Source organism: Copadichromis virginalis, linkage group LG22 (genome assembly GCF_057382275.1).
Source record: "Copadichromis virginalis isolate Kocher_CV1m ecotype Utaka linkage group LG22, C_Virginalis_male_GT1.1, whole genome shotgun sequence".
Classification (NCBI taxonomy): domain Eukaryota; kingdom Metazoa; phylum Chordata; class Actinopteri; order Cichliformes; family Cichlidae; genus Copadichromis; species Copadichromis virginalis.
Genome location: NC_140638.1, coordinates 7,374,393 through 7,400,910, shown reverse-complemented (window position 1 = coordinate 7,400,910; position 26,518 = coordinate 7,374,393). Strand labels below are relative to the sequence as shown.

The 26,518-nt window shown below is 43.9% G+C and overlaps 1 protein-coding gene across 7 annotated transcripts in view; it reads left to right on the top strand.

Annotated features, from left to right (window-relative positions):
- Positions 1 to 26,518, top strand: part of macf1a (microtubule actin crosslinking factor 1a) — a 224,494-nt gene that overhangs the window by 163,845 nt on the left and 34,131 nt on the right. For all 7 annotated transcript variants that reach the window (XM_085446515.1, XM_085446511.1, XM_085446513.1 and 4 more), the window contains one exon: positions 21 to 203. In XM_085446515.1, coding sequence (XP_085302641.1) covers positions 21 to 203 — 183 coding nt within the window. The remainder of the gene's footprint in view (positions 1 to 20; positions 204 to 26,518) is intronic.

Sequence of the window (26,518 nt, the reverse complement as noted above, 5' to 3'; positions counted from 1 at the left end):
TTGTGTTTTCTGCTCTCTAGCTGAGTGAACGCGGCCAGGCCAGGTTGGACCAAATCGAGGATGCTGCGGACCGTGTTCGTGATTTCTACAGGCTGGTGGCTGAGCTGCAAGGCCTGCTGGGAAGAGCAGAAGAGAATCTGAATGCGCAGGGCCTGGTTGGCACAGAGGTGGAGATGATTAAGCAGCAGCTGCAGGAGTTCAAGGTAGGACTCACTGGTTATTAACGTGGATGTGTGCAGTCTGTGTGTGTGACTGTGAAAGCAGCGAGTTTGCAGCCACTGAATTCGTTGTCACTGAATGTTTTGAGGTTTTTCAACAAGGAATCAGATTTGCAGTAGTTTGTACCAAATCTTCTTTTTTCCTTGTTACATTCAGCTCGATTGTGTGATTTCCACTGTTCGTTGTTATGACTACAGTATATGTATGATTCTGAGAAGACAAGAGTTTATCATCGGCTCAGGCGGGTATTGTGTCTGCTCGTCGACGACATGCAAGAATCTAAAATAGCTCTGGGTGAACGGGTTGTTCGTGTTTGTGTGTCTCCCTTCTCATGATGCCATTGAAATGAAATTGCACAGATACACAGCGACTCTTCAGCGTAACATGAGCTTTGATTTAGAGCTGCGTGTGTGTGAGTGAGTTATGAATAGTGACATTCAATATGTGTCTCTGAGGGGGTCTGTATCTGTGCTCTTCCTCTTGCTCATCTCTCTAGAGATCATGAGGTACATGGGTGGGGGTGAGTGTGTGTGTGTGTTGGGGGGACTCCTGTTGTGCATCAGGACTCGGACACGGTGATTAGCTGAGTCACATGTCTCTTTGAAACGCCTGACACGCTGCTGAATCACACAGCTCCTGTTCTTTTAAGGATAGTTGTGGTTCTGTCAACATTTCCAGCCAATATGTGAACGCACTCTCCCTCCCTCAAATACTTATGACGCCCCTCCCTCCTCGTGATGTTCTTGTGGTTGAGACGAGCTCGGGTTCTGTAAACACAAGGAATGGCTGTACTGTCTTTGTTTGTGCTGCTCCTTTTTACCTCGAGGATTTGAGGCGTTTGAGGACACGTTTCCCAGCGTGAGTCTTCGGTGGTAGTCTGGGCGTTACATAAACTTTCTAAACCATATAAATACAGCTTGCACTACACAGAGAGTGCGGTTTTAAGCTTATAACATACAACATTAGATACTGAGAGGCTGCTAGCCACCACAGAACCACCCAGCTTCAGACTTCAATCAAACCAAGATTTGATCAAATATTTTGAATCCTGTGTTGCAAATTTACAGTTTACGGGTTTAACAATTACTAAGAGGCTGGAGCTGAAAGATTGGAAAAGAAAAATAAAGCAAATGACACATTTGCTGAGTAGAAATTAAATTGCCTGTAAAATTACTGGAAGGACTCCTGAAGACGTGACCTCTGTAAGAAGTTTATTTTGTCCTGTTAACAGCCCATAACCCAAAGTTTCTGGATTTACAACGACACAAACACAGCACATTCTTTTCAAGTTGCTTCACAACTTCAATCGACAGCTGACTTATTGTGGCAGAAGACTGAACTGCAGGAAAATAAATACTGGAGTAAGAAATGTGATAATTCTGAGCCAGTGGATCCAAATTTAGGATCTGACTGTTTACACACCGCATGTTTACAGTGAGGTATTAACCTAAATAATGAAATCCTTAATCCTGTATGTACTGTAATACTGTAAGTTGTCATTAAGACATAACTGTTTACAGCTCGTTCTGCATTTAAAGAAAAAAATCCCGCTGGGAGAAACTCCTGGCACCTCCAGTGTTCGGTTCACAGGCCTAGGCTAGTCTTTCAGTCTGACTTCTCTCGTTAACGAGTACATTTTCTTGACATGATGTAATATCCTGTCCACTTTAGACAACTATGTGAGAGCTCAGGAGTAGAAAGCAAGGAGTCCCACGCACAGTCAGTGCATTTTCTGCCATCTGCAGCTTGTGGCGCTTCAGGAAGGTCCTGCTTTTTCAGGATGATCGATGACTCGCATAATATGGGCGCTAATCATTTTTTTGCACACGACAAATTTAGTCTGAGTCGTCCTCGTCCCCTTGAGAGCGATCATCTCCGCTGTTGTCGAGATGCGTGGGTGGATCAAAGAAGAGTTTTTACTCATTCCATGTGACTCTTTGTTCCTGTTTCTCTTCATCCTCAACTTTTTAAACCTCTGCACCTTTCTTGTTTTCTTCCATCCTAATTTGATTATTCGGATATATTGAAACATCTTAATTTCCGGTGCGCCTCCTTCTTGGCCTACTAACCTTTCTTTGTGTGCGTTTCTGGGTTTTTCTCTCTTCTTCCCCCTCACCGGGCTCTTAATGAGAGCGAGCCGAGGGAATGTGTAGCAGAGAACAAACAAATAGAGGAGATAAAGAGCTGCTGAAAGAAGAAGGGAAGGATGAGAGGAGAGATCCAGATAAATAGGCTACACTTGAAAAACGGAGCCACATCAAAGAGTCTGAAGCTCCGTCAAATATTTTGCACTTGAATTAATCATGTTAGCGAGCAGATCTGCAGGTGTACTAATGCGCCATATGACTGGGAGTAATTAGGTCAAAGCAATATTTCAGTGTTTACAAGGTTTAAAGAGGCAACTGATATTATTTTTTATCAAATAAAGCATGTTTCATATTAATAATAAGCAGCTTTTCCAGCATATTTTCATTTTGATGCAGAAAAGAAATCGCTTAACAAGATTTTAGCCCTTAAATGAGTTTACACAAGCACGCATCATACGCATGGTGACAAGAAAAAATGTTTCTTAATTAAATACAGTGAAGGTATTATCTAATGTTCAATTTATTTGTGGATTACGCTCACACGCTATTTTTCCCTGGTTAGTAAATCTGGCCCTCGGGATCTTCCCTATAATGTCTATACAGATTTCATTGTTCTCAGATGATGAAGCAAAGCTGCAGCATCGCTCAAGCTCAATCTCCGATCAAATAAAGAAACATACATACAGCTACATAACTTGACACACGACAATAAAATGCCCATACCGCCTTAAAAAGCCACGAGCATGGCTGTAGACCTGATAAATGGTCTACTCTATTTGCTACAGTGTGAAATTGCAGCATTTCAGCTGTAGTGAAACAGACGCAATCAAAATATAAGTCAAATATTCCATCGCGTGTCTGTATGTGTTATTTAAGAGGTAAATAGCTTGTGTTGTTTTTCAGTGATGAAGACCTTTCCTCTATTAAAGCTGTGAACTGTGAGCCGAGGTGCAGACAGACTGCAAAAATATCACGGGCAGAATGTATAATAGCTACTGTCTGCAGGGTATGTAGAGCATGGAGAAATGGTCTGTCACTCTATCTGGGGGCAGGGGGGGTATTTATAGGAGGGCACCGAAGAGAGGATAGCAGGGGGGATATTGTGAAGAATCGAGAAAAAGACAAACTATCGGGCAGGATTACAGATACACAGGGAAAGATGAGGAATTTTGTGATAGACGGTTTACGTTGCTCTGGTCTTCTGTCTGACCCCGTTTTGACTTTTTTCATTTTTTTTCTTGGTAGCTGAAGAATATCTTGTCCTGTGTCTTCTAATAGTCTTGAGATGAGAAAATGTCTTTCGTCCACTTTTGTGAACCAGCCCTCCTGGTTTTGTTTTTTTCCCCTCCACCTCTCTCTCTGTTTCACTCTCTCTGTAACCGATCCAGGCTCATTTCAAACCTAAACATGTCTGTCTGGCTCTAAAACAGACCGGGCCACCCCTCTCCCCTCTCTTCAGCCCCCTTCCCCTCCCCCAACAGACCCCTTTTCCAATCCAGAGAGATGATGTCATGCCAATGCTTAAAAAGACCAGTGGGCTCAAGATGAGGTGTGTGTGTGTGTGTGTGTGTGTGTGTGTGTGGGGGGGGGTATGGGTGGAGGCTAGCCGTGGGATGATGGGGTCATGGGAGTGGGTGGTGATGTTGTCAGATTATTGTTTAAAGTTCCCAATGGTGATCTCACAGAGGCTTACTGAGTCAATGAGGGTGCGAGAGAGCAGTCTCCTTCTGCTCTTTGTCTCTTTATTAGCATTCCTGTTACACTGCGATTTATTCAAGACACTCCGAGCCTCGGAAACATCATTTTGTTCTTAGATAAACATCTAAAAGTTTGGCTGTGAGAAACTGAAAGTGAGCAGATGTCACTGACTGAAAAATGTGATGTTTAATGTAAAAGTTTTTTGGCAGGGGTTGAAAATCCAAGAAACCGCCACCTCGATGTCACCCACGGGTTTGTGAAGCCTCATTTTGAATCTCGATTTTAGCATTTTGACCTTCACTGTGTTGTTATTTCAAACCAAGAAGTGCTAATGTGTGAGCTAGGTTATCAAGCTCCATCACTAAACTGTATGGGTACACATGCACATATACCTGTTAATTAGTGCTAAGTAACATCTAAATTAAACTAGTATTTAACTATAACCAGGGCACAAACTTCTTGAACAGACTGTTCAGTTCATTAAAACCATGAATTGGGCTGAGAGGTTGAGTTTAGTAACGGAGTTAACAGAGAAAGCAGACACGCCCCTAATGAGGAAGTCTTAATAATATTTAGGCAGGTGAGTGTTAAGAAATCCCATGCAGAGTTGTCATGATGGAAAAAAGTAGCTTTAAAGACCAAATCTTTTTTAATAATGAGACTATGCATTTTAACGAGTTGGCCTCAAGTGGCCACTAGAAGAACTGCAGCTTTACTACTTTGTTTTGCTCATTTTTAACCCCGAAAGCTTGTTTATATCTCTCAAATCAAGAAGCCAGTAGCAGCTTTGTTCGGGTAAGCAGAGCTAAAAAGTAACATCAGTGTACTAACATACTGATGTTTACCATTTTTACTGTCTCAGTATTCTTAAAATAGCTAATCAGAACGAGACATTAGTTTTCTCATGAAACACATTATTGGACTTTGATCTGATTATCGTGCCAGATGAAAAAAGGGAGGCTAACAAAAGTTAATGCAGTTCATTTATCAGTGGGTGCATAAATGTTTGCTCTTTGTCCAAGTCTATTCAAAAGGTTCCAGTAAATCATAAAACGTTTCAGTCTGGTCTATGTGTTCGTTCTCAAACCCTTGTTGCATTGGCACTGATTTAATAATATGCCTTTAGGAGAACATGTACGATGTAATGAGCCGGCAGTGCTGCTGCCTGCCTGGTTCTCTGTTCCCAGCAAGAGTTTTGCCATTTATCATGTACATGTTTATACTTGGCCATCCTGTTTTCACATATGCGCTACCGTGGAATCTGTGTTTGTATTTAGGGTTGCTCTGTGGCCTGATGAGAGGTGTGTATGCACTGCGCATCAGAGGATGCTTCTAATTCCAGTCTTTTTCGGGTTGCAACCGGAATCTCAGCTGTCTGCTCACCCCACCCTCACACACAAGTACGCACACACGCACATCAGGGTGTGGCTTCAACATCTCTCTGCATGCCCCTGGCTCCCCTCGTCCCTAAGCAGCTGACATAGTCTCTGGGTGGGATGAGAAGGCACGCACACATATTCACACTGGTGATTTAGCAGAGGGGCGTTAGGAGGCTCTAAACCCATAACTGCAGATGGACATTCCTGGGAAGGGCTGGTTAGTCTGGGTGACATCGGCACAGCAGGCATCTGTGTGTCCTTGTGTGCACACGTTTTTGTTAAAATCCCAGTTCTAAATCATGCCTGCGCACCTCCTCTGTCTTCACCCCTTCCATATCCTCCTCCCTCGCACCTTTTTCCTCCTCTCCGCTGTGTCAGCCTCCTTCGTCTCTCCTCTCCACCTCGCCATGCGCTAGTTTTCAGTCCTCCAAGAATCTGCAAGCCTGTGACTCACTGTCCTTCCCCGCACCGACTGTGTCAGCAGCTATTTAATGATGGGTGTAGAAGTCGAGCCAAACTGGGCCAGTAGCTCACTGGTCGTCATTTGGCCCGCTGTGAAGCTGGAACATGGCCTATTTTCACCTATAAGGTTGTTTGCGCATTTAGTCCTTTATCCTTCGGTAAGCAGCAGTAAGGTGGATGCAGATATTGAACCTTTCAGCGCCCCAAATGTTGTGCTGTTTTCCAGTTAGTCATACATTCCTAGATAAAACTTCTTGGGAAGATTTTTTTTGACTTTCACATATTTATGATTGTGTAATTTCTTTGTAATTTAACCAGCTAATCATGACTCTTGAGAGAAAAGCAAAATTCTTTTGCACTACAAGAACAGTGGTAACATTACTAATACACTCACAAACACACAGAGTCAGCGTACAAATGTAAAGGTGTAATATAAAAACTTATTATTAATGTTAAAGCTAAAAAAAAACCCCTGAAACATCAAAACAAGTCCTGATCAAAAGCAGGAGCAGTGAAGTCACCTTCAGTGGATTCAGTAAAAACCGTTTAGGTGATTAATTGCACTTAATCTGACAAATAGAAAACATATGATACTGAAAGAGTGAATCCAGTCGATGCTCCCAGCCTTATATTTTTGAAGTTCGGCTTGTCTAATGGAACTGAAAAGTTTGTGTGCTGTCAGTAGAGTTCAGTGTGTCAGAACCCAGTAACCCTCCCATGACTCCCCGCCTAATCCAAGTCATACATCATCTGGACGGCAACTCTGTTTACTGGCTCTCTGAATTTTCCTGGACTACTTTCTGTCTCTCTGATCTCTTTCTGTCTGCATATTCGTGTCTAATGCGAGTGTGTGAGTCTGTGTGTAAGCCAAAGACAGATTCAGTGTGTGTCTGAGGTCATGACTCTTATTTTTACTGCTGCATTTTCTTTTTGTCCCTCTGAGAGGCCGATTGGATCAAAGTAATATAATTTATCTTATCCTAAAACCTGAGCCTTTCGGCTGGACCTTTTTATAACACACACATTTACACAGATGTTTCACTTCAGTATACATCTGAAAACGACTGAGAAGTGAGCAACTGTTTTGTCTGTGATCAAAATGTGTCCGGGATGGTGTGAGTTAACGCGCATATATACGTGTGTGTGTGTGTGTGTGTGTGTCTTGGCCTCCCTCCTCTCAGGTCCTATATTGTTTCAGCTGTTGTGAATTAGAAAGGTATGCCACAGCTCAGCCCGGTCTTCTCGCTCTCGCTTTTTTCCTCGCTCTTTCTCTCAGTTCAGAGAAATTCGACAATACTGACATAAATATTTTCACAAAACTTGTCCAACAGGACCCGATAAGATGGAACTCGATATCATTCTTCTCTCTCCAAATACTGGGCATAATAAAATAAACATAATAAAACTGAATAATGCTGCAGGTCAAGCCAAGATAGACTTCCTTGACACTTGAAAATGTTTAGAAAAGAATTAGTGTAACATTTATTCTTATGACCTCTGCACCAAATATCGAGGCATTAAAGCTAACAGTGTAATATAATATTTGCTAAACTTTATAGACACGTTTCAGACCAACGTATACAGCCTTTCAAACAACTTGTCTTTTTTTTTTTTACAAAAGGTCTTGCTCATACCAGCAAACCATTTTCTTCATGCGTTACAGCAGCGCTGCCAAAAATAAAAGAAACAAACTGTCGTTTTGAGTCAGATTGTGAGTTTTGATGTGAAACACAGCAGATCTGTGCAGCTTTTACTTGTTTTTCTAGGCAAACCCAGAAGTTGATGCCATGCTGGCTTCCTAGACAAAAAGCTTTCATTTTTGTGTTATCACAGTAAATAAGATCTGTGTGTGGCGTGGGAAAAGTTATTGGTGCTTACCGGCTTTTTCCAGCAATGCGATCTTTACAAACTGATGCAGCTTTGATGATTTTTGAAGTTATGCAAAAGCAAAATGCACAAACTCTATGGTCTCATTTAGCGACTAGTACAACAAAGACATTCTCAGGGACACAGAAAAGCTTCTAAATTCACAAGTTAAGCATTTGCTTTCTTTGTAACCTTTCACTGTTTTATGCTGAATAAAAAGAATAAAAGCTGTATCATTTCTGAACCTTGGGTTAACTGTACCGTATTTTCTGCACTATAAGGCGCACTTAAAATCCTTTAATTTTCTCAAAAATCTACCCTGTGTATGTACGAATTCTTATTGTGTTTACTGACCTCTAACCAATTTTATGTGGTACACGGCGTCATATCCATAGCACAACTTTGGTAAGCTATGAAGCCGCACTGCTTGATGGATTGTCGGAGCATTACGGCTACCGTAGTCAGGAGCCTCGTGGAGTAATCTGGGTACAAAACTCCGTCCCTTCAGGTCCCAAAGTCAAACGAACACTGCGGCATGACTGAGAGTTAAAAACTGTCTAAATTCTTTCATCTTTAATAAAATGATCAGCATTGCTGCTTTACCAGGTGTAACAATTAAGTTTAACATCCAGGCATCCATGAAAACAGAATTTATTAAATTCAGCGGAGTTAGAAGTTAGCAGGAAGTTAGCTCGCTAGTTTCCACCTAAACGTGATATAGCATGTTCTGACTGAGATTTCTGAAAAATTCAAACGTACTGCTCTGCTATCACTTCCAACATAAATGAAGACAGAAAAGTAAACAGCAGTGACGTTTGTGGGGTTACTGAAGTTGGGCTAGCTGGTATATAATGATGCGCTACATGATCGCTAGCAAAACAGCTATGTTAGCATAACATTAGCACAGTGAACCCTAACAAGTATCAAATATAATTCTTGCTGTTTCGTGATGTAGTCAACCGTAAAGCTTGTAATGGTGGTTGTTTACCTTGTGCTTATTGCGACTGTCATCCGCCTTATGATGGCATATAATAAACAATAAATAAATGCCATGGCTGAGAGCAAACACACTGAATGAGAGATTTTTGGGCCAGGAGGGTGGTGTAAGATCCCAGTGAGTGCGAGTCAGGTGTGTGAACGTGGATGTGTGGGAGGAGGAAGAGGCTCGAATAAAAACAGCAGAGGAGGCATGCCAGAAAGAAAAAGGGGGATGACCTCTGGATTTGACTCCTTGGCAGGCTGCCTCACAGGTGCTGTGTGTGGGTGAGAGAGAGAAACATGAGGTCACTGAAAACGGAGGATCAGCCTATTTTTACACACTAAAACTGATCAAATGGTGTAATCCACCTCAGAGAGCTGACCTCCAAAGTGTTTATAATGTGGAAAGTCCTTCCTGCATTAATCGCACATGGACGTTAAACTCCATCTGTAACATAGACTGCTGGCTGCCAGCTGAATGAAAACACACTGCAGGGTTTGGCTGGGGAGAGTGTGAAGTTCTTGTTTTCCTAAAAGAGTGTGTGTGTGTTTGTGTTTATGCATGTGTGTGTGTTCACATGCAGGCTAATTTACCGTTAAATTGAAATGCACACAAGCAGCTGCCTACCTGCAACACACACAAAGCAAATCGGCCCCGAAAATCTGCAAAGTTTCAAACTACCATTATGACCATCATTGGTGTGTTTATGTGATTGGCAGGTGCTTTTATTGAACATGTTGTGCGCGATGGTGGATGTGCGTGCCTGTTTTTACTCAGAGGTGTTCGTGGTGTTTTTGTATGTGGGTCCTTGTCCTCTTTGTGTGTCTCTCTCTCTCAGACTGAGGAAGCTTGAGAACAATAAATGCTTTCACATGCACACAGGCAGGTGAAACGCTCTGCTAGTTAATATAAAACTACCCCTGAGAGTTGGAAAAAGGGAGGGTGATGGAGATGGCAGTTACTTTTTTTTTCCTGCTACCAGGTTACTACAGAGGGGGAGGGAGCTTGAAAAGCAAGATGTTGACGAGGAAAATGACATTAAATGGCAGCGGTTTGAAGAGACGGATTATAGATTTACTTTGGCTCGTGGAGGAGGAGGGAGAGGGGGGAAAAAAGTATATTTTCCTGTCGACAGGTGTTCCCCCAAGAGCAAATAAACGACCCAGAAAAGTCAATAATACATACTTTATGCCCTCCACCTGTGTTTGTGTTAATGTCACTTAGCCACACTAAGTGGTTTCAAGCCTCTAGGTGCAGACAAAGGCAGTGTGAGCCTTTAACTCGGAAAGCAGGCCATTTAGTGCACACTGCACCTCGGTAAAGTTTGCACCACAGGATCGGCCCCGGGGAAAATTAAAGCCCTAATCCTTACGCTCTTTTACTCCTCTCCGCCTCTAAACAGCCTCGCTACTGCTCATCCCATCAACTGTGTGACTGTTAAACTAGCTGAGACGACTGAGGAATGAGTGGAAATCATAGTAAAGCAGGGCAGCGCAAGTGGATCCGCAGAGGACTTGACTAATCAAATTTAATCTTTAGCCAATCCAGGGGGGCACGGGTGGAGGCACAGACAATGCGGCCTGTCAGTAGTCAATGAGGTAAAGAGGGGGTAGGGTTAATTTAAATGAATAAATTAAACTAGCCTAATCTAATTACCAGCCCCTCATCGTCCTTTTTGGCTCCTCCACTCTTCATTTTTTGTTTTTACTTTTTCCCCTCAGTGCCTGTCCTTCCTCCTCTCCTGGTAGCTGGCCCACATCTGCGAATGCTTGGCTTTAAACCTTGTTGTGGTCTGTGTAGAGGGGATTGTCAGTTAGCCGTGGGTCACGCGAGATTTTGCGAGCGCTGCATGCATGCATGCGCGCGCGTGTGGGTGTGTGTAGCGAACTCTGTGACAAACCCCTTTTGTTTCTATGAAGACGTTTGCCTTGGACGCGGCAATGACAGCTGCAGGGCAACTGACAGAGAGGGGGTGGGTATTTGGAGGGAGGGCAGTTAAAAAGAAAGAGTGGAGTATTTAGCATATTTGACATGCAAGCCACGGGTTGATCTGTGCAACAGTTGAGAATGAGGGAGCTGTGAGGCGTTGCAAAGCAGTGGAGTAAGCTAGAGAGAAAGAAAGTAGGCTTTCCTCGATTCAGATCAGCTGCCAGGCTGCTTTAAACAAACAGTTGTGTTGAAAAAGGAAGACGAACCAGAGAATGAGGAGGAGGACGAGAACCACCACAACTGGCACTGAGCAGCCTGTAACTTTGGATGAGGAGAAGAAAAACAAAGTGGCTTAAAGTTCTCTACCTTTGGCATGTTGCCATGTTAGCTGGTATCCCCCTTCTGACTGAGTGGGTTGCTGCTCGGTGGTTTATTGCGGCCACCTGAAGAAGCTCCCTCCTCCTCCTCTCCTGTTTTTTTTTGTGCACAGCCCCTTTTCCTCTTGGCCCCTTGGTGTCTCCCTCTGACACACTCTCACACTCTCTCACACACACACACACACACACACACACACACACACACACACACACACACACACACACACACACACACACACACTCCTCTGCCGTGTTGGGTTTCAGTGAAGGCGCAGACGGGGAATGCACAAGTGGAGCCTGTGAATATCACAGACTTTTGTGTGTCTGTGTCTTCTCCATATTTATTTTTTACACGAGCAGCTCTTTTCCCTCTTTTTTTCTTGCTACCATCACTTGGACTGGACACCGAGAGAACTTGTGACTCAACTGAAACGTGGGAAAACTCTTTGACAACAGGGGCAGTAATGGAGTGAATAAAAACAGGCTGGACTTCCTCGTCTGCCTTCAGCCTGGACTATTGCTTTAGAGAAAAAAGAGAGCGACGGCTCATTGCTGATAAGCCTCATTCTCTGCCGTCGGCTAACAGTCCCACCCCCTCCTCTCCCTGCCTCCATTCCTCCCTCCTCTCTTTCTTTTTCTTTGACTCTGTATCATTTCCCTCTGTGTGGACAGTGTTTTTGTCCTCATAGGAGGAGGGAGGAGGTTTACCCTTCGGAGAATTAAGAGTGGATTACAAAGCTGTGATGAATGCAGCCGTGAATGTAGCCTGCTCACATCGCTAGCCCCCTTCTCTCTCTTTTTTTCTCTCTCCCACAGTACCAAATCTGGCTACAGTGGCAGCCAGACAGTGTTAGTGAGATACTGTATTATAGTGCCTGCATGAAGCAAACTCTCAGCTGGGTTATCATATAGTCGTTTTTTTTAATTCATACTTCCCCCCCCTTTATTTATTTTAAAACGGTTTTAATAGCATCCCTTTATCTAATCTGCTAATTTTATTTGGTAATCCTCTTCTGCACAGCCCTCTCTGGCTCCACGCTCCCTCTTAGCACACTGCCTCCTTTTCTCTCGCTACTTAACTCCCTAACACCTCTCTCTCTCTCTTTCTCTCCCTCTCTCTCTGCCTCTGTCGCATGTGTGGTTTTTTTTTTTTTTCTTTGAGGGAGAGGAAACCAGCATGATTGGAGCACTTCCTGTGTTTTAAAACCAGTGCAGGAAACAGAACAAACGGAGCTGAATTCAAACACAAACAGCGAGAGTAGCGAGGGAGGCAGCCAGCGAGAGAGAGAGCGAGGGTGAGGTGAGGCGGGGGAGCAGCAAGAGAGCGAGAGTGAGAGGAAAAGAGGGAGATTTTTTTAGCAGCTGCAAACCATTTCAGCTCTGTAGTGGCCTGAGAACAGAGGCTGTGAGAGAAAGGAAAGGGAGAGGAAAGCTTGCGGAGCCCACACGTTTCAAAGGCAGAGAGGAGGAACTGCGTGGCACTTTGTTTCATTCTCACCACGGAGTCGAGACAGGAGAAAGAAGGCTGCGGAGAGAGAGCGAAAGGGAAGGGAGCGTATCCTGGGATTGTCTGCTGTAGAGAGGGGGAAGACCCTGCCTGCAAAGCAGAGCTCGGACTGGAGCTGGGAGGGCTGTCTGGGACTTTGCCCTCTGGATACAGTCCCACGACTCACCGCTCTGCCCTTCTCGCCTGCCTTCCTGCTTGCCTGGCTGGTCCAGGATCCAACCCCCAGCCCCCCTCCTTTCTCCTCTCTACCCCCAGATGCCCTCTTTCACTCCAGCCTCACCCCTCCAGGAGCATGCCTGCTTTCGATCCACGGTACCAGCTCTCCCCTGGAGCTGCAGATGATCCGAGGATAAGAGAGAAAGACAGCAGGATAAAAGAAAGGAGTTGAAGCATGGATGAGGATTTCTTCTGATTTCTCTTTGTTCGGGATACATTTTCATTAAATACGGGATAGTTGTATGGATTACGGAGTGGATTTTCTTTCACTAAAGACTGAATGACTGATAATCATACTGATGAGACGTTTTGGAAAAAATTCAGGGTTTTTCCTGCAGGCATAAACACTGACTCTTTGTGATGAAAGTGGAGGACAGAAAAAGACTGCCTGAACAGTGACTGGACCACAAAGTGGCATTGACTTGGTAAAGGAATTTCTATTTTCATGCATTTTCTTCTGCACCTTTTTTTTTTTGCCTTAAAAATCCTTTAAAAGATACAAACTTTTTCTCTTCTTTCCTGGATTTTATCTGTATTTTCCCTGCAAGAAATATTTTTGAAAATAAGAAGATAATAGTGAAACGTGTTCTCGGAGTTAGTACTTTGCTGTTCCTTGCACCCCACGCAGCCTTTCTTTTATATAACTGAGAGTGGGTTTTCTCACCTTAAAAGGAGACTTTTACACTTCCATGCCTGCCTCTCAGAGGCTGCTGAAGTTGTCCAAGCTCTCAGCCTTTTCCTGTTGTGCCACAGAGAAAAGAGGAGGCCAGAAAGGAAGGAAGGAGGCTAGAAGCTTGCAGGGGAGTCGAACCGGAGTCGAGGAATGAGTTGTTGTGCCTATACTTGAATATGAAGGAGAGGGGATTGCTTTGCCTTTCAGACAGCAAAACAAAGGGATGTTATCTGCATGGTGCTTGCCTCACCTTGGACTACTCAGAGGGGGAAATGACGACCGTTTCTTTCCCTTCCTCCCCGTGCTCATCCCTCTACCGTTTTTTCATTCCTAACAGTCTTTGAAATAAACAGAGCTGCTGATTAATATGGTGCCGAGGGGGTGGGCTGTCTCTCTCACTCCCCCGCTGATGCCACACAGCATCTCAGAAAGACACAGGAAGTGCTCAGCTGTTGAAGTGACATAGAAAGAACATAAGACTGCATAGTCGACATGACGCTGTGGATGGAAAATTTAATTTTCTTTTTGTTTTTCCAAATGTGAAGGATTGCAGCCACATGGACTGTCTATTTCTGTGGATCATTACACCAGGGACAATTAAAGGAACAGGACATCTTTTCCCACAAAGATTCCTTTTTAATTTACCTTTTTTCTCGGTTAATTTCTTTAAGTGTTGTGCCATACCTGCATCTTAACTCTCAGCACAATGGGGAAGCCCCTGAGCCGTCCAGACTGTCTGAGGCAGAACCCTCGCTGCCTTGGAAAAGGTGATGAGGACGAGGCGTACATAGAGGACTGTTACGTCCCCCAGCGATCAATTTATGATACCATGCGCATCAATGAGCAGATTGACCAAGGGACCAAACTGTGTCAACCTTCCAGGAGTACGTTGGGTTCAGGTGGGGAGGTGAGAGGAGAGGGAAGCACGCTATCCAGCAATGGCACTATTGCAGCTGATTTAGGTGGTGTTTTCGTCTCCAGGAGTGCAGACAATGCCGGAGGTGTGAGGAAACTGGATGAGAGGGTGATCTTTGATGCCTTAAAGCTAACTGGTGATGCTCAGATTATGTCACCTCCTGTTAGTATCGTAGGTTCAGGCTTGCCTATTGCTCCATCCTCATCAGCAGTTGGTGGGGTGGCTGCAGTGGCTAAGAGACGTCATCAGGGAAGCGATAAGAAAGACAATCCAAACCGGCGATCTTGGAAAGCCTTTATGCCCCCGAGTTATCCTGAGTTTGCAGAAAGACTTGAGATGTCCTCTGCTGAGGGGGCAGAGAAACGTTTGTCTGGGGCAGGGATTCCCATCTCTCCTCTACAACCTGTTCCTTCTCACCTCCCTCCATCTACCCCTACGTCCTCCATGCCTTCCTTGCCACCTTACACACCCTCTCCATTATCGTCTGCGCCCCACACTCCTCCTGTCCCCACCTCACCGTCGCTGACACCCACACTCAGCCCTTTGCCTCCTCTTCAACATCCTCTCAGCAGGCAAAAGCAGGTTCATCCTGCTTTTCAGAAGCAACAGAGGGAGGCCCACGCAATGCCATCTCCTTCAAAAGAACAGCTACCTGCTCTTAGTCAGACTCGAGCACTGCAGGTTTCTGGAAATACACCACAGCACAGCCCCAGTGTGTCTCGACAGGTAGACCGAAAACGAGAGGAGCACAGACGGACTGCTAGCTCTTCTAAAGCTGGAGTTAGACAGATCCCAGAGGAGCATTTTGAGTTGGTCAAGACTTCAGATTCAGAGAGGGATTCTCCTCTTTTGGACCAGGACCAGGGAGACAATGCCCCTCTCATCCCACCAAAACCAGTCTTCTGCCCCCCTACCAAGGCCCGCACCTGGCCCCGCAGCATAACAACAGGGAAAAGGACTCAAGTTGGCCTGAGACACAACTTCCCTGTACTCCCTCCTTTACCCCCCTTGCTTGGGGAGGATAATAACACAGATGAAGAGTCACTTTATCTTCTAGACCCCCCATCTCCCTTCCTGAAGGAAGAAGAGGGGCTAATATATGGAGGTCTGCCTCTCTCTCCCTGTATCAGTCAGGAGGGATGTGACGAGGGACTGCTTGGATGGGGTACTCAGGGTGGCGATCTCAGAGAACGCACAGCATCTGAACTCAAATTTGAGGAGGATGAGCACAGGATTCTTCAGGAGCTCGAAGAAGAGGAGCGGAGAAATGTTAGAAGAATACTTGAGGAGGAGGAGGAGGCCTGGAAAAAAGAAAGGGATAAAGCAGAGGAGGAGAGAGCTGAGCGAGAGGAAAGGGAGTGGGAGGCTGTTCTTAAATTAGAGAATAGGGAGATCATTGAACAGGCATGGCACAGGGAAACACTGGAATCAGAGGGATGGGATTTAACGGGCTCTTCTGGACATTGGCCTGTGCTGACTCCCCCTACTGGATTTGGGGGTCCTGAGGTCCCCAGTGCTTCACCTTGTCCCAGCTCGGGAGCAGAGTCAGATGACCTCTTTTTAGAGCTGGAGAGGCAATGTCAAGAGGATGAAGGAGAGGAGGGAGTGGAGATGAGTGTGGACCCTGAGCCTCTCGACCCATACACGCTTCCTTATTTGGAGGAAGAGGATAGAGAGGTGGAAGCAAAGACTGGCTGTGTAGATTTTGAAGGAACTCTTCCTATAGATGCATTTAATTTTACAGAGCCTGATGGTCTTGATCCTGGTTTAGATAAAACCACACGAGACTTGAACATAATTCACTCTGAGCACAATGAAGAAATTATAAACTTTGACTTGATTAAAGCACAAGACCACAAAAAAGAACATGGTTTCATAGATGAAGATTGTGACATTGACTATAATGAGGAGAGTAAGGTAGAGGAAGAGGAGATGAGTTACCCAACAGACTCTGCACTTGGTCAGCAGCTGGATACAGACTCCAGCGGGGGCCGTTTATCCCAGCCAGACAGAACTGGTACCAGTAACCTCACTCAGACAGACTGTGAACAAGACAAAGCTGCACAGACTGAGACAGACCTGGACAGCGGGGCGTCATCAGAGCATGACGGAGAGGATTACAAAGAGAGAGCCTCCTCTCCATCTCAAAGCCCTCTCAACCCTTATGCTGAGGAGGTGGAACATGTGGAGGAAGAGATTGAGCACGATGAAGGGAAATTGAAAGAGGAAGAGGAGTTAGAAACAGAGTGGGATGTGTATGACCAATCTGAGCCGAGTTTGGACAGTAGCGAGGGAGTTCTCATGGATCACTCCCTTGAGCCTCCGCACATGGCTGAAAAAGAAATCGACGATGAATGTATACAGGATGTTGACGTTCAAACTTCCTGTCATGACGCTCCTGTCCCCTCAGACTTTAAGCCTTCTGTGGCAATAATATTTGACCCAGAGGGGACATCTTTTGGATCAGACACTGAAAACTTAAATGTCCCCACAGATGTAGCTTCAGTACTGGACACATCTGAACTAGCCCCAGATCCAGAAGCCACACCCAAAATGACTGCTAGCACCCCCAGATCAGACTCTGAGCATACACACTCAGCACCACCTGCCTCTTCACCTCAATCACCTTCTAACACAGACTCTTGTGGCGCATGTTTGGATTCTAAAGACTCTGAAGCTTTTGTAATATCAGATAGTTTTGTTTACCTGGCTGTGTCTGCACCTTCCCAGTACCCCAGTGACTATCCCCCTTCTCCAATTGAAGACTCAATTCCTCCCAGTCCTATCCCCAAACCACCCTGCTGCCAAGACCCCGAGGAGGAAGAGGGATCCTTTCTTTCGCCTGACAGCTTTGTTTACATGGCAGCACCTGAACGCCCCCAGCCCGGCCCTTCAGATGTTGGCTCAGCCTGTGAGGATACTCAGGAGCAAGACTTGGACTCGTACTCTGAGGGTACCCAGTCCGGGATGGACGGGGTGGAGTTTGTCCTGGGCTCTATGACAGGTGACAGTGACTGGGAGTCAGATGGCTCCGCTCTTGACGTTCCTCCCCTCACGAGCAGAGACCTGGCCTGGGACCAACTTGAGCCAGGTCTGCTACAGAGTCTATTTGCACAGACGGAGACGAGCCGAGCTCAAGCCTGTGCGCCCCAGGAAGACGAGCGCCCCACAGCTTCACCCGCAGACCCCCGTGCAGAAATAGAACGTGGTTCTGAATCAGAGAATGACTCGACTGCATTACCGTGTTTCAACCCTGATACACAATCAGAGGTATGCTTTTATTTTGAAAGTTTGACCATCAAGGTGTTTGATTTTTTTTTTTTCTTTTTGAGTGTTTTGGACTCATACTCTGAGTTGACCCAGGGTAAATCTAGAGTACATAAACTCGTGTTGTGCTCGGAGATGACCCATTTACAATAACACATTGTGCTGCTGTGTCGTTTAATTGTGCCATTTAGATATCTGGGATTGCGTAAATGCACTAAAACCGATTGATTTGGAACAGACCAGTGTCTATAAATGCCATGCCGACAAAGAGAAAGCATTAAATTAAACTCCTGGTTTACTGGTATCAAAATTTACCCTAATAAAAAAAGTTTGCCAGCAGAAGATCAATGTGTTTTTAGCAATGATCCATTAGATGTGTACATGTGAGCACACAGAGGCACAGCGTGGAAAAAGAATTGGGTCAGGTAGCCGAGTGTTGAGAATAACTGATGTAGACATGGCATGGAAAATGTATGTGGAGGGAGGGAGTGGTGGAGAAGTTATGTAGACGCCATAATTAGCTAGTTGTTTCAGTAGTAGGGCTTTAAATTATTGCAATATGATGCTAAGCGGGGCGGGGGTTGTGCTGTTCATGGGAAACTAGCCTCAGGGCTACTCTGTTTATACCTATAATATGTGTGTGTTTGGGTTGGGATCCGCACTCGCATGCATTTGATTGATCACCTTTTTATTTGCGAGATGGTCAAGGCCTGCAGGTTACTTGCAGAGCTGATCGCAAATGCAGAGTTGAAAACATCTCCCCCCGAGGCCGTGCTGCTGTTGTGTTTATGCTGTCTGTATATAGAGTACCGAACGCCTGTTTTCCATACAGAGTCAGGGCAGCTGCTCGTATCCCAGCTGTGTGTGTCTGTGTATGTGTGTGTTCCCGAGTAACACAGGCCAAAGTTTTCCCCGTTGTTTGAATTATTTGTGAGAAAGGTGCTTGAGGTGTTTTATGAGGCTGTGTTTGTATACCAAGTGAGACCTTTGGGTGACTTTTCTGTTTGGATTGATTTGATTTCTGAGTTTGTGATCAGAGTTGAAGCACAGGCAAGTTACCGATATGAATTTTTTATAAATGCAGCAAAATTAGCCTGACTTGAAACTCGCAGCAGAGGCCTGTCGGTGACTGTAGCACGCTCATCTTTATCTGCATTCAGTATTCGACTTGTTTTGTCTGCGTCGGGTCTTCTATCTCGGAGGTGTGTATTTATATGGGTTTATGTCATCGTGATGGCACGTTTGACAGCTTGTCCTGCTTTCTAGGTGTCAGCGTCTGGCTTAGAGTTGCTTCTTGACTCAGAATTTATTTATTTATTTTTGCTCCTCACGTGTTTTTAAAATGTGCTGCAGTTCTGATAATGAACCGTAGCTGCTCGAACAGGGTAAAGCTGGTTTCAGAGATTAAAGATATTAGCAAATCTATCATATCTCCTTTGAGATGTTTGCATACATGAAGAGAGGCGAGCCGTTTGTAATGTCTGTGTGTGAGTGTATTGCTTATAAAACAAAAATGTCGTCTTGTTTTGGGAAATTCTTCTAACACGATGACCCTAGCGGTTTAAGGTAAGGCAAAAAAGGTAATTACTTCTCATCGCGTACATTATGTATGAGCAATGTGCGGTTTGAGTGGTCGCTGATGCACCTGCTGCCACGCTGACGACGCAGGCTCCTGGTCGTGTTTTATTACATTATATTTTTTATCCAGGTAAACGTTGGCTGCTCTTGGGTAACGGCCGAATTATTGTACCCTGTGTGGGTTTAAGAGTACATTACGCCGTGTATTGGTGAGTGTGTGGTTGGGTGTGTAACTGATTTCTGTGTTATCAGTCCTCGTTTGTTTGTTCTCCCTGCAGTTACAGCTGCTCTGGCCTCAGTTTAATGCAATCAGATGTCATGTTCGCTCCCTCCTCAGATGTAAAACAGGAGAATTGCAGCAGGACAGAGCGCTGAGCTCCAGGTGACCTGAAATGACACCAGGCCTGTTGCAGAGGAGGAAAGAAAAGGCTCTGGATGATGTTTTTAAGACTAAAAATGGTAAAACTAGGATTGCCACTCGTCAAGCCAGCATCCTGACTATACTTACCTTTTAAATATTTATGTAGTGTAGAATTTGAAGGCTGTTAAATCTGTATGAGACCTTTTCAGGTCTGTAATAATTCTTTTTACAACTTAGATATACAAAGAGCTCCAATTAAAACTTTCATTCATGAAGGAGATGACTAGAATTTACTTTAGCAGGGTTTTTTTCTGAGAAAATAATTTAAAGATCACTGCACTGATCCTGAACCTCAGTATGCATATTAGTAACACCCCGCTGCCACGGAAACACTGTGCTGTTTATTGTTTCACAGTAATGACTAATGGACAGCAATCGGGAAATTTGACTCTAGGGTTCTGTTCACGTTCCTGAAAGGTGACCAAAGAGGTTCTTTTCAATGCATGCTTGTGTGTTTTGTATTCAGACTCACACTTCCTCTTCTCAACTGACTGTTGCATGCTTGGATGCATGCTTGGATGCTTTTGTCGCTGAGATAAAGAGGTGAGAGGTAAATACTGAGGCTTTCTGTGAGTGGACCTGCCTCTGCCAGCATGGTTGCACAAACAGTGTGTGAAGTTGTCCGGGGAGTATAAACTTAGATATCAGATAAGGATGTGTCAGGACTAACACTCAAACTGTGGGCTGGACTTTGCTTGTTTTTGACCTCTAAAGTCTTTGTCTTGTTTGCCTCTCGGTGTGTCCACCTCTGCTTCTGCTTTTTACTTTTTTCCTCTTCGTTAAACTCGTCTTTTTCACGTCTTTTTTTTTTTCGTGCTCTTTGTTCTTCTTTCTTTATTTCTTCCCTCCCACTTCAATATTCTGCTCTCGTTTAAAACCAGTGCGTACACTTAAACAAACACCAGGCAATTTTCATGTTAAGTTGCTGATAGAAATTAATTGAAAAGGGATGATGTGACAACCATGGGGAGGACAGATACCATCAGATGAACTGACAGAGTTTATTAAGACAAAGGAGCAGGCACAAAAACACAGGCGACAGGGGAGGTAGGGTGGAGGAAGCTTTTGTTTTCACAGGGAAGCACCTTTTAGTGGTACACGAGGCCTTAGTACAAAGATAAGAGAGCCACGCTGGCAGGCAGACGCAAGCAGAAGGTCTTTGGATTAGCATGGAGCTCATTTTAAATCACAGTGTGTGTATGCGTGTCCCGCAAACAGACAGACAGACAGATGGACGAGCTTTGCATGCTGTTTGATGAACTGGAGCGAGGGAACATACAGTACAGACAGGCTGAACGATGGCAGCTTATGCACTGAGTGACAGTTCTGAAAGAGTTTGTTTCATGGTTAACATTTTGTTGTCTTTGGGTGCTCTCTGCAGACACAGGTTTGAAGTTCTCAAAAGGGTCTTAAATGATTAAAGGCTCACATCAGAGGTAGTCGCTACGGAGTGGATGTAAAAGATGGATGAATGACATCGCTCATTGGTTGATAGACTCTCATGTTGAAGCCTCAAGTTAAGCTTCATGAGCAGAATGGAATTTGTGAACAAAAAGGTTGGGTGGGGGGGGTGATTACTGAGAACAACAGGAGACTTTTAAGAGTCAATAAATATGTGAAAATGACTCAGCTCTGATGTTTTACAGCGTCACGGATGACCGCATCCAACCTTGTATAATGCTGTGAATGACACTGAGATTAGGGTTGATCTCTTCCCTCAGGAGTGTAGCTACTCGTCTCTGTTGGCTCCTATAAAATCTGATGCTCTGAATCGTTTTCCTTTTATTTAGTTGTGGTGCTTTTGATGTTGAAACGGAACAAGATCCAGATCATCCCTCCCAACAGTGCCATCGCTTGTTGTTGTTGTTGCACGCTGAAGACTGTTTCAAGATGTAGTGCAAAAATCTGAGGAGGGCCTAAATATTTATTCTGGCCTGGGATAAAAATGTATTTAGACGTGGCAAGAACGTGTTGACCCAGGCTAACAGCAACTTGTTTATGACCAAGCTTTATGAGCAAGCTGCACCCATAAACTATAACTCGTTTTGCACAGACACAGTGCTTGAGTTTTTTGTTAGCACTAGTAAACACACAACAGGACACATTATTTGGGAGGTAAATGCATTAAAAATGCTCCAAAAAACACTAATATCACAAATACAGTGCAGCCCTCAATTCAAGCCTTAATAAAATTTAGACTAGAAAGCTTTTAAAAACATAAAATAAAATAAAAATCCAGACATCCACCATATAGTTGCTGTGAAATGGAAACTGGCTTTAGAGGCCAAAAATGAAGTCTTTAACCAGTGCATAAGCGTTAACGCCGCTTTTGAGTCGGCCTCCAGTGGCCATTGGAGGAACTGCAGGTTGTAGCGCTTGCTGGGTTTCGTTCTTCAGTTCTAAAGTTTGCTGGTTTGTAGTCATAAGAGGTTTTTCCCTTTGTTGCGACAAACTTCTCTCAGTCCGTACAGATCAGTCAAAACAAAATCTGAAACATTTGTAACATTTTAGAATTATTATATTTTTTATATCCTGCACGTTTTTACACATTGCATATAAATTATGTTCCGCTAGAAGGAAAGACATCTTTTGTCAGCTTAACGCCTTAATATTTCTTTTGAAATGACTTCTGAAAGGTTCGGTGTGGCGTTAATAAATGGGTCTTAAAAAGATTTGCTGTAGCTTTCAGCTGTTGCTGAAATCAGAACAAGTACAAGATGAAACGGTGGAAACAAACGGGCTGAAGAGGCAGATGAAAAAGCAGAGAGACAGACGAGCAGGGGTAGATTGAGCCAGGTGGCTTAAGGTCTGCAGCTCATACATTTGTGTTTCAATTGATGTGATAATTCCGGTTGTGAACATCCGCCTCTGGGATAAACCTGCAAAAGACGGAGAAGAGAGGGAGGGGGGATGTGGAGCATTAAAGCAAAAGCAGGGAGACATTGATCTCCCACTAGAACTGAAGGTAGTTGTGTTTAAAATACATCAATAGTACATCAAATGTTTGCAGTGTTTTTAGTGATTTTTACATATTTTTCCTCCCCCTTTGCCTCATGCTGTGTCACTCCCACCTCTCTCTCTTTCTTTCTTTCTTTCTGTGATATCAACGAGAAGACAAACTCTTAAAAACACAGAGCACTAAAATCCAGGGAGATTTTTCAAGAGAAACACCAGAGAGGGGAAAAAAAGATGGAAATAATTCAGAATTCCTCCATTTCTTTGTCTCTCAGGGAGTGATTTAGCACAAAAAAATCCCACAAATATGCAGAAGATGATTAATCCTGTGAATGAAGTAAATGTTTAAAAATCCCCTCCCCCCTGAAAAAAACTGCTGGTTGGACAGAACAGGGGAAGAAAAGGAGTGGGGCGAGGTTTTGGGACAGTGTGTTTTGAATGCAGTCCACATTTGCATGAGATTTGTATCTGTTTGTTGGTGTTCAAATACAGGTTGGCTGGTTTCAAATGGGATTTATGAACCTATTAGCTCCCTTCATCCCTGTGTCAGATTTATTTAGACCGTGGATTAAAGGAAAACCTCACCGACAATACCATTTTCACTTTGTGGTTTAGTGGGGAAACAGATTTCTTCCCCTTCCTCCTTTCTCCTCTTTTCTTGTTCCATTAGAAAGGAGAGAAAGGAGCAAGTGAGGAAGGATAAGGGCTGGAAGACAGGAAGAGAAGGAGAGACGAGAGCTGAGGCAGGAAGAGAAGGGGAAAAGGCGAGAGAGGAGGAGGAGGAGGAAGGATGGGGGTGAAGGAAAAGCAAGTCTGGGCAGTGCTGTCAGGACCAGTTCAGTGTGTGCTCATTTTCTCCTGTTGGTTTTCTCTTTATTGCTCGTGTACGCTTCTTCATCGCACAGCAGGTTCATCTCACCTTCTCTCAAGTTTCAAGCAGTTGTAGCTTCACAGACACTCTTAAAGAAGATGTTTGTGATTTGACCACCAGCACTCACAAAGTTTCATAGTAACAGAAATCAGTTATGAAGGGAAAGGCAGATGAAAGGAGAGGACGCAGTTCAGAGAGCAACTTTAAAGCCTCGATAACAAGTCGGAAAAGCTGAGCAACATCCTGCAGAGCCCAGATCTTTTTAGATGCAAGTGCTGTGTGTTATTAATTTCCTTTTTCTTATTTTTTTTTTCCTTTCGTGCATGTTTGTAACCGTAATGGTAACAGTTAAAGGAAAGCTGCTGTGTGTTAACAGCCAGCATGTCCGCGATCTGAAATTGATGTTCTGGAGATATGCCATCGCACAGCTCCAAATCTGAGCCGTGTGTGCGATCGATGCGCCGTGCAGCTACCGTGATGCGAAATTCCAGTTCGAGATCCAGTGAGAATATTCCTGCTGGGATCGCGAGTTCTTTCTGCATCCGTGTTGTTAAACATCAGCGCCACAGTCACATGTTCACTGTGCTCGCCATTATTCTTGGTCAGAACTGAGATCATAGCTTGACTGCTCACTTCAGCAACAACATAAATTTCAGCCCAGTTAAACCAGTGGATGTGTTAAAGTTGTGGGTTTTTGTTTTGTGGTGTTTTTTCAAAGAGGTCTTTCTCACTATAGCATCAGCTGTACAATCCATTGTAAATAGTAGTCTGTCCTCTGGTGTTGTACCTGTCAATCTCAAACATGCAGTGATTCAGCCTCTACTCAAAAAACCTGCTCTTGATCCTGATATTATTGCGAATTACAGACCTATTTCCAAACTGCCTTTTATCTCAAAGATTCTTGAAAAGGTAGTTTACAAGCAATTAATGTCCTTCCTAGAAGAACACGGTATTTTAGAAGTTTTCCAATCTGGTTTTAAAGCTTTACATAGTACTGAATCTGCCCTTTTACGAGTTTTTAATGATGTGTTTTTGGCAAATGACTCAGGTGACTGTGTTATTATTGTGCTGTTAGATTTAACTGCTGCTTTTGATACAGTGGATCATAATATTTTAATTTCCCGTTTAGAGCAGTTGGTGGGTATGCGGAGTACCGCACTGCAGTGGCTCAGATCCTATTTGGCAGAGCGAACTTTCTCTGTGAAACTAGGGGAGTTTGTATCCTCTACTGCTTCTCTTCAATGTGGGGTTCCACAGGGTTCAGTTTTAGGCCCGCTTCTTTTCTCTCTATATCTCCTACCCCTTGGGTCTATTTTCAGGAAACATGGGATTTCTTTCCACTGCTACGCCGATGACTCCCAGATTTATTTCCCACTTAAAAAGATAAATGGCTTCTCAGTAGACCCGCTGCTCAGATGCCTTGATGAAATAAGGACTTGGATGGCTTTGAACTTTTTACATTTTAATGAACAGAAAACAGAAGTGATGGTTTTTGGTGGCGCTTCTGAGGCCACTATTATAGATCTTGGTTCACTGGCACAGTATGTTAAACCAGTCATCACTGATCTGGGAGTTAAAATAGAGGCAAATCTTAAACTTGAAAGCCAGGTCAGAGCTGTTGTAAGATCTAGCTTTTTTCATTTGAGGGAATTAGCCAAAATAAAGCCTATCTTATCGAAACAGCATTTTCAGACAGTAATCCATGCCTTTGTTACTTCTAGGCTGGATTATTGTAACGCACTTTATTTTGGGGTTAGTGATGCGTCCATTAGGCGCCTGCAGGTTGTGCAAAATGCTGCAGCACGTCTTTTAACTGGAACAAAAAAGTTTGAGCACATTACCCCTATTTTAATTTCACTCCACTGGCTACCTGTACATTTTAGGATTGTTTTTAAAATTCTCTTATTTGCTTTTAAATCTCTTAATGGCCTGGCCCCCCCCCCCTACCTCTCGGAGCTACTACAACCATATACACCTGCCCGTTCCCTTAGGTCCGCCAATCAGCAGCTCCTTAAGGTACCGAAAACTAAGTATAAATTTAAAGGTGATCGTGCTTTTGCTGTAGCTGCTCCAAAGTTGTGGAATGATCTGCCCTTGCATGTTAAGCAGGCCTCTTCTCTCTGAATTTAAAAGTCTTCTTAAAACATATTTATTCGCTGAAGCCTTTGGCATTGATTAGAGGGGTTGACTCAATTTGTTTTAACATGTTTCAATTTATTGTATCTGTTTATTTTATCGTATCTCATTTTAATTTTCTTTACGTATGCTATTAACATGTACAGCACTTTGTGAAACTCTGGTTTTATGTTAAAGTGCTTTAGAAATAAAGTTGGTATGGTATGGTATGGTGTTTTGGTCAGGAGGCATGCCCAGAGTAGGGAATGTTTTTGTGCAGAAAAATCAACAGGTGCTGGCAAGCAGGCGATCATTAATAATCCTTTTCCAACATGGATTCTCCTTTGGAAACCATGTTAAAGCTTTTGCTAACCTCTAGGTTACTATTGTTGAACAAAGGCTCTCTTTTTCCCTCATCTCCACGGTGAGTGAGTTTTTAGGGGGCTTTTAGGGGGGAAAGGGCTGAAAGGGATTAATGACACAAGACAGATTGAGCACATAAGCATTTTTTTCTATTTTCTCATTTTCATAGTCATTGGGAGTCATTAAAATCATGATTTCATTAATCTACTAATCACTAAGTGACAGTATCTGCCTGTGATCTCATGATGGATGTTTCCTTGAGGGCCTGAAAGCATGTTTTTTCAATCAGACTCCAGCTGCGAGCAGTGGGGGTGCACATACAGACAAATAATTTGAACAGTTTGAACAGAGCTTTCTTTAACTGGGTGTGGCTCCCTTGGAGGAAAAAAGTGATGTCAGCTGCTTTCGTTTGAATCAGAACGTGACCACACCGCTCCCACTCGGTTGTGTTGAAGCAGATACAGTGCGAGTCTTTGGGTGTCACATTTCTAATATATAAATTATAAATCTTGTATTTTTAGCTTTGATTCTGTTGCTTATTTACTTGTGAATATTTAATGTTTGGCAAGTTTCTTTTATTTATTTATCCTCTTTGAAAGATGCGCTTATCAAACTGTTAACCTTTGAGGCACAGGCCAAA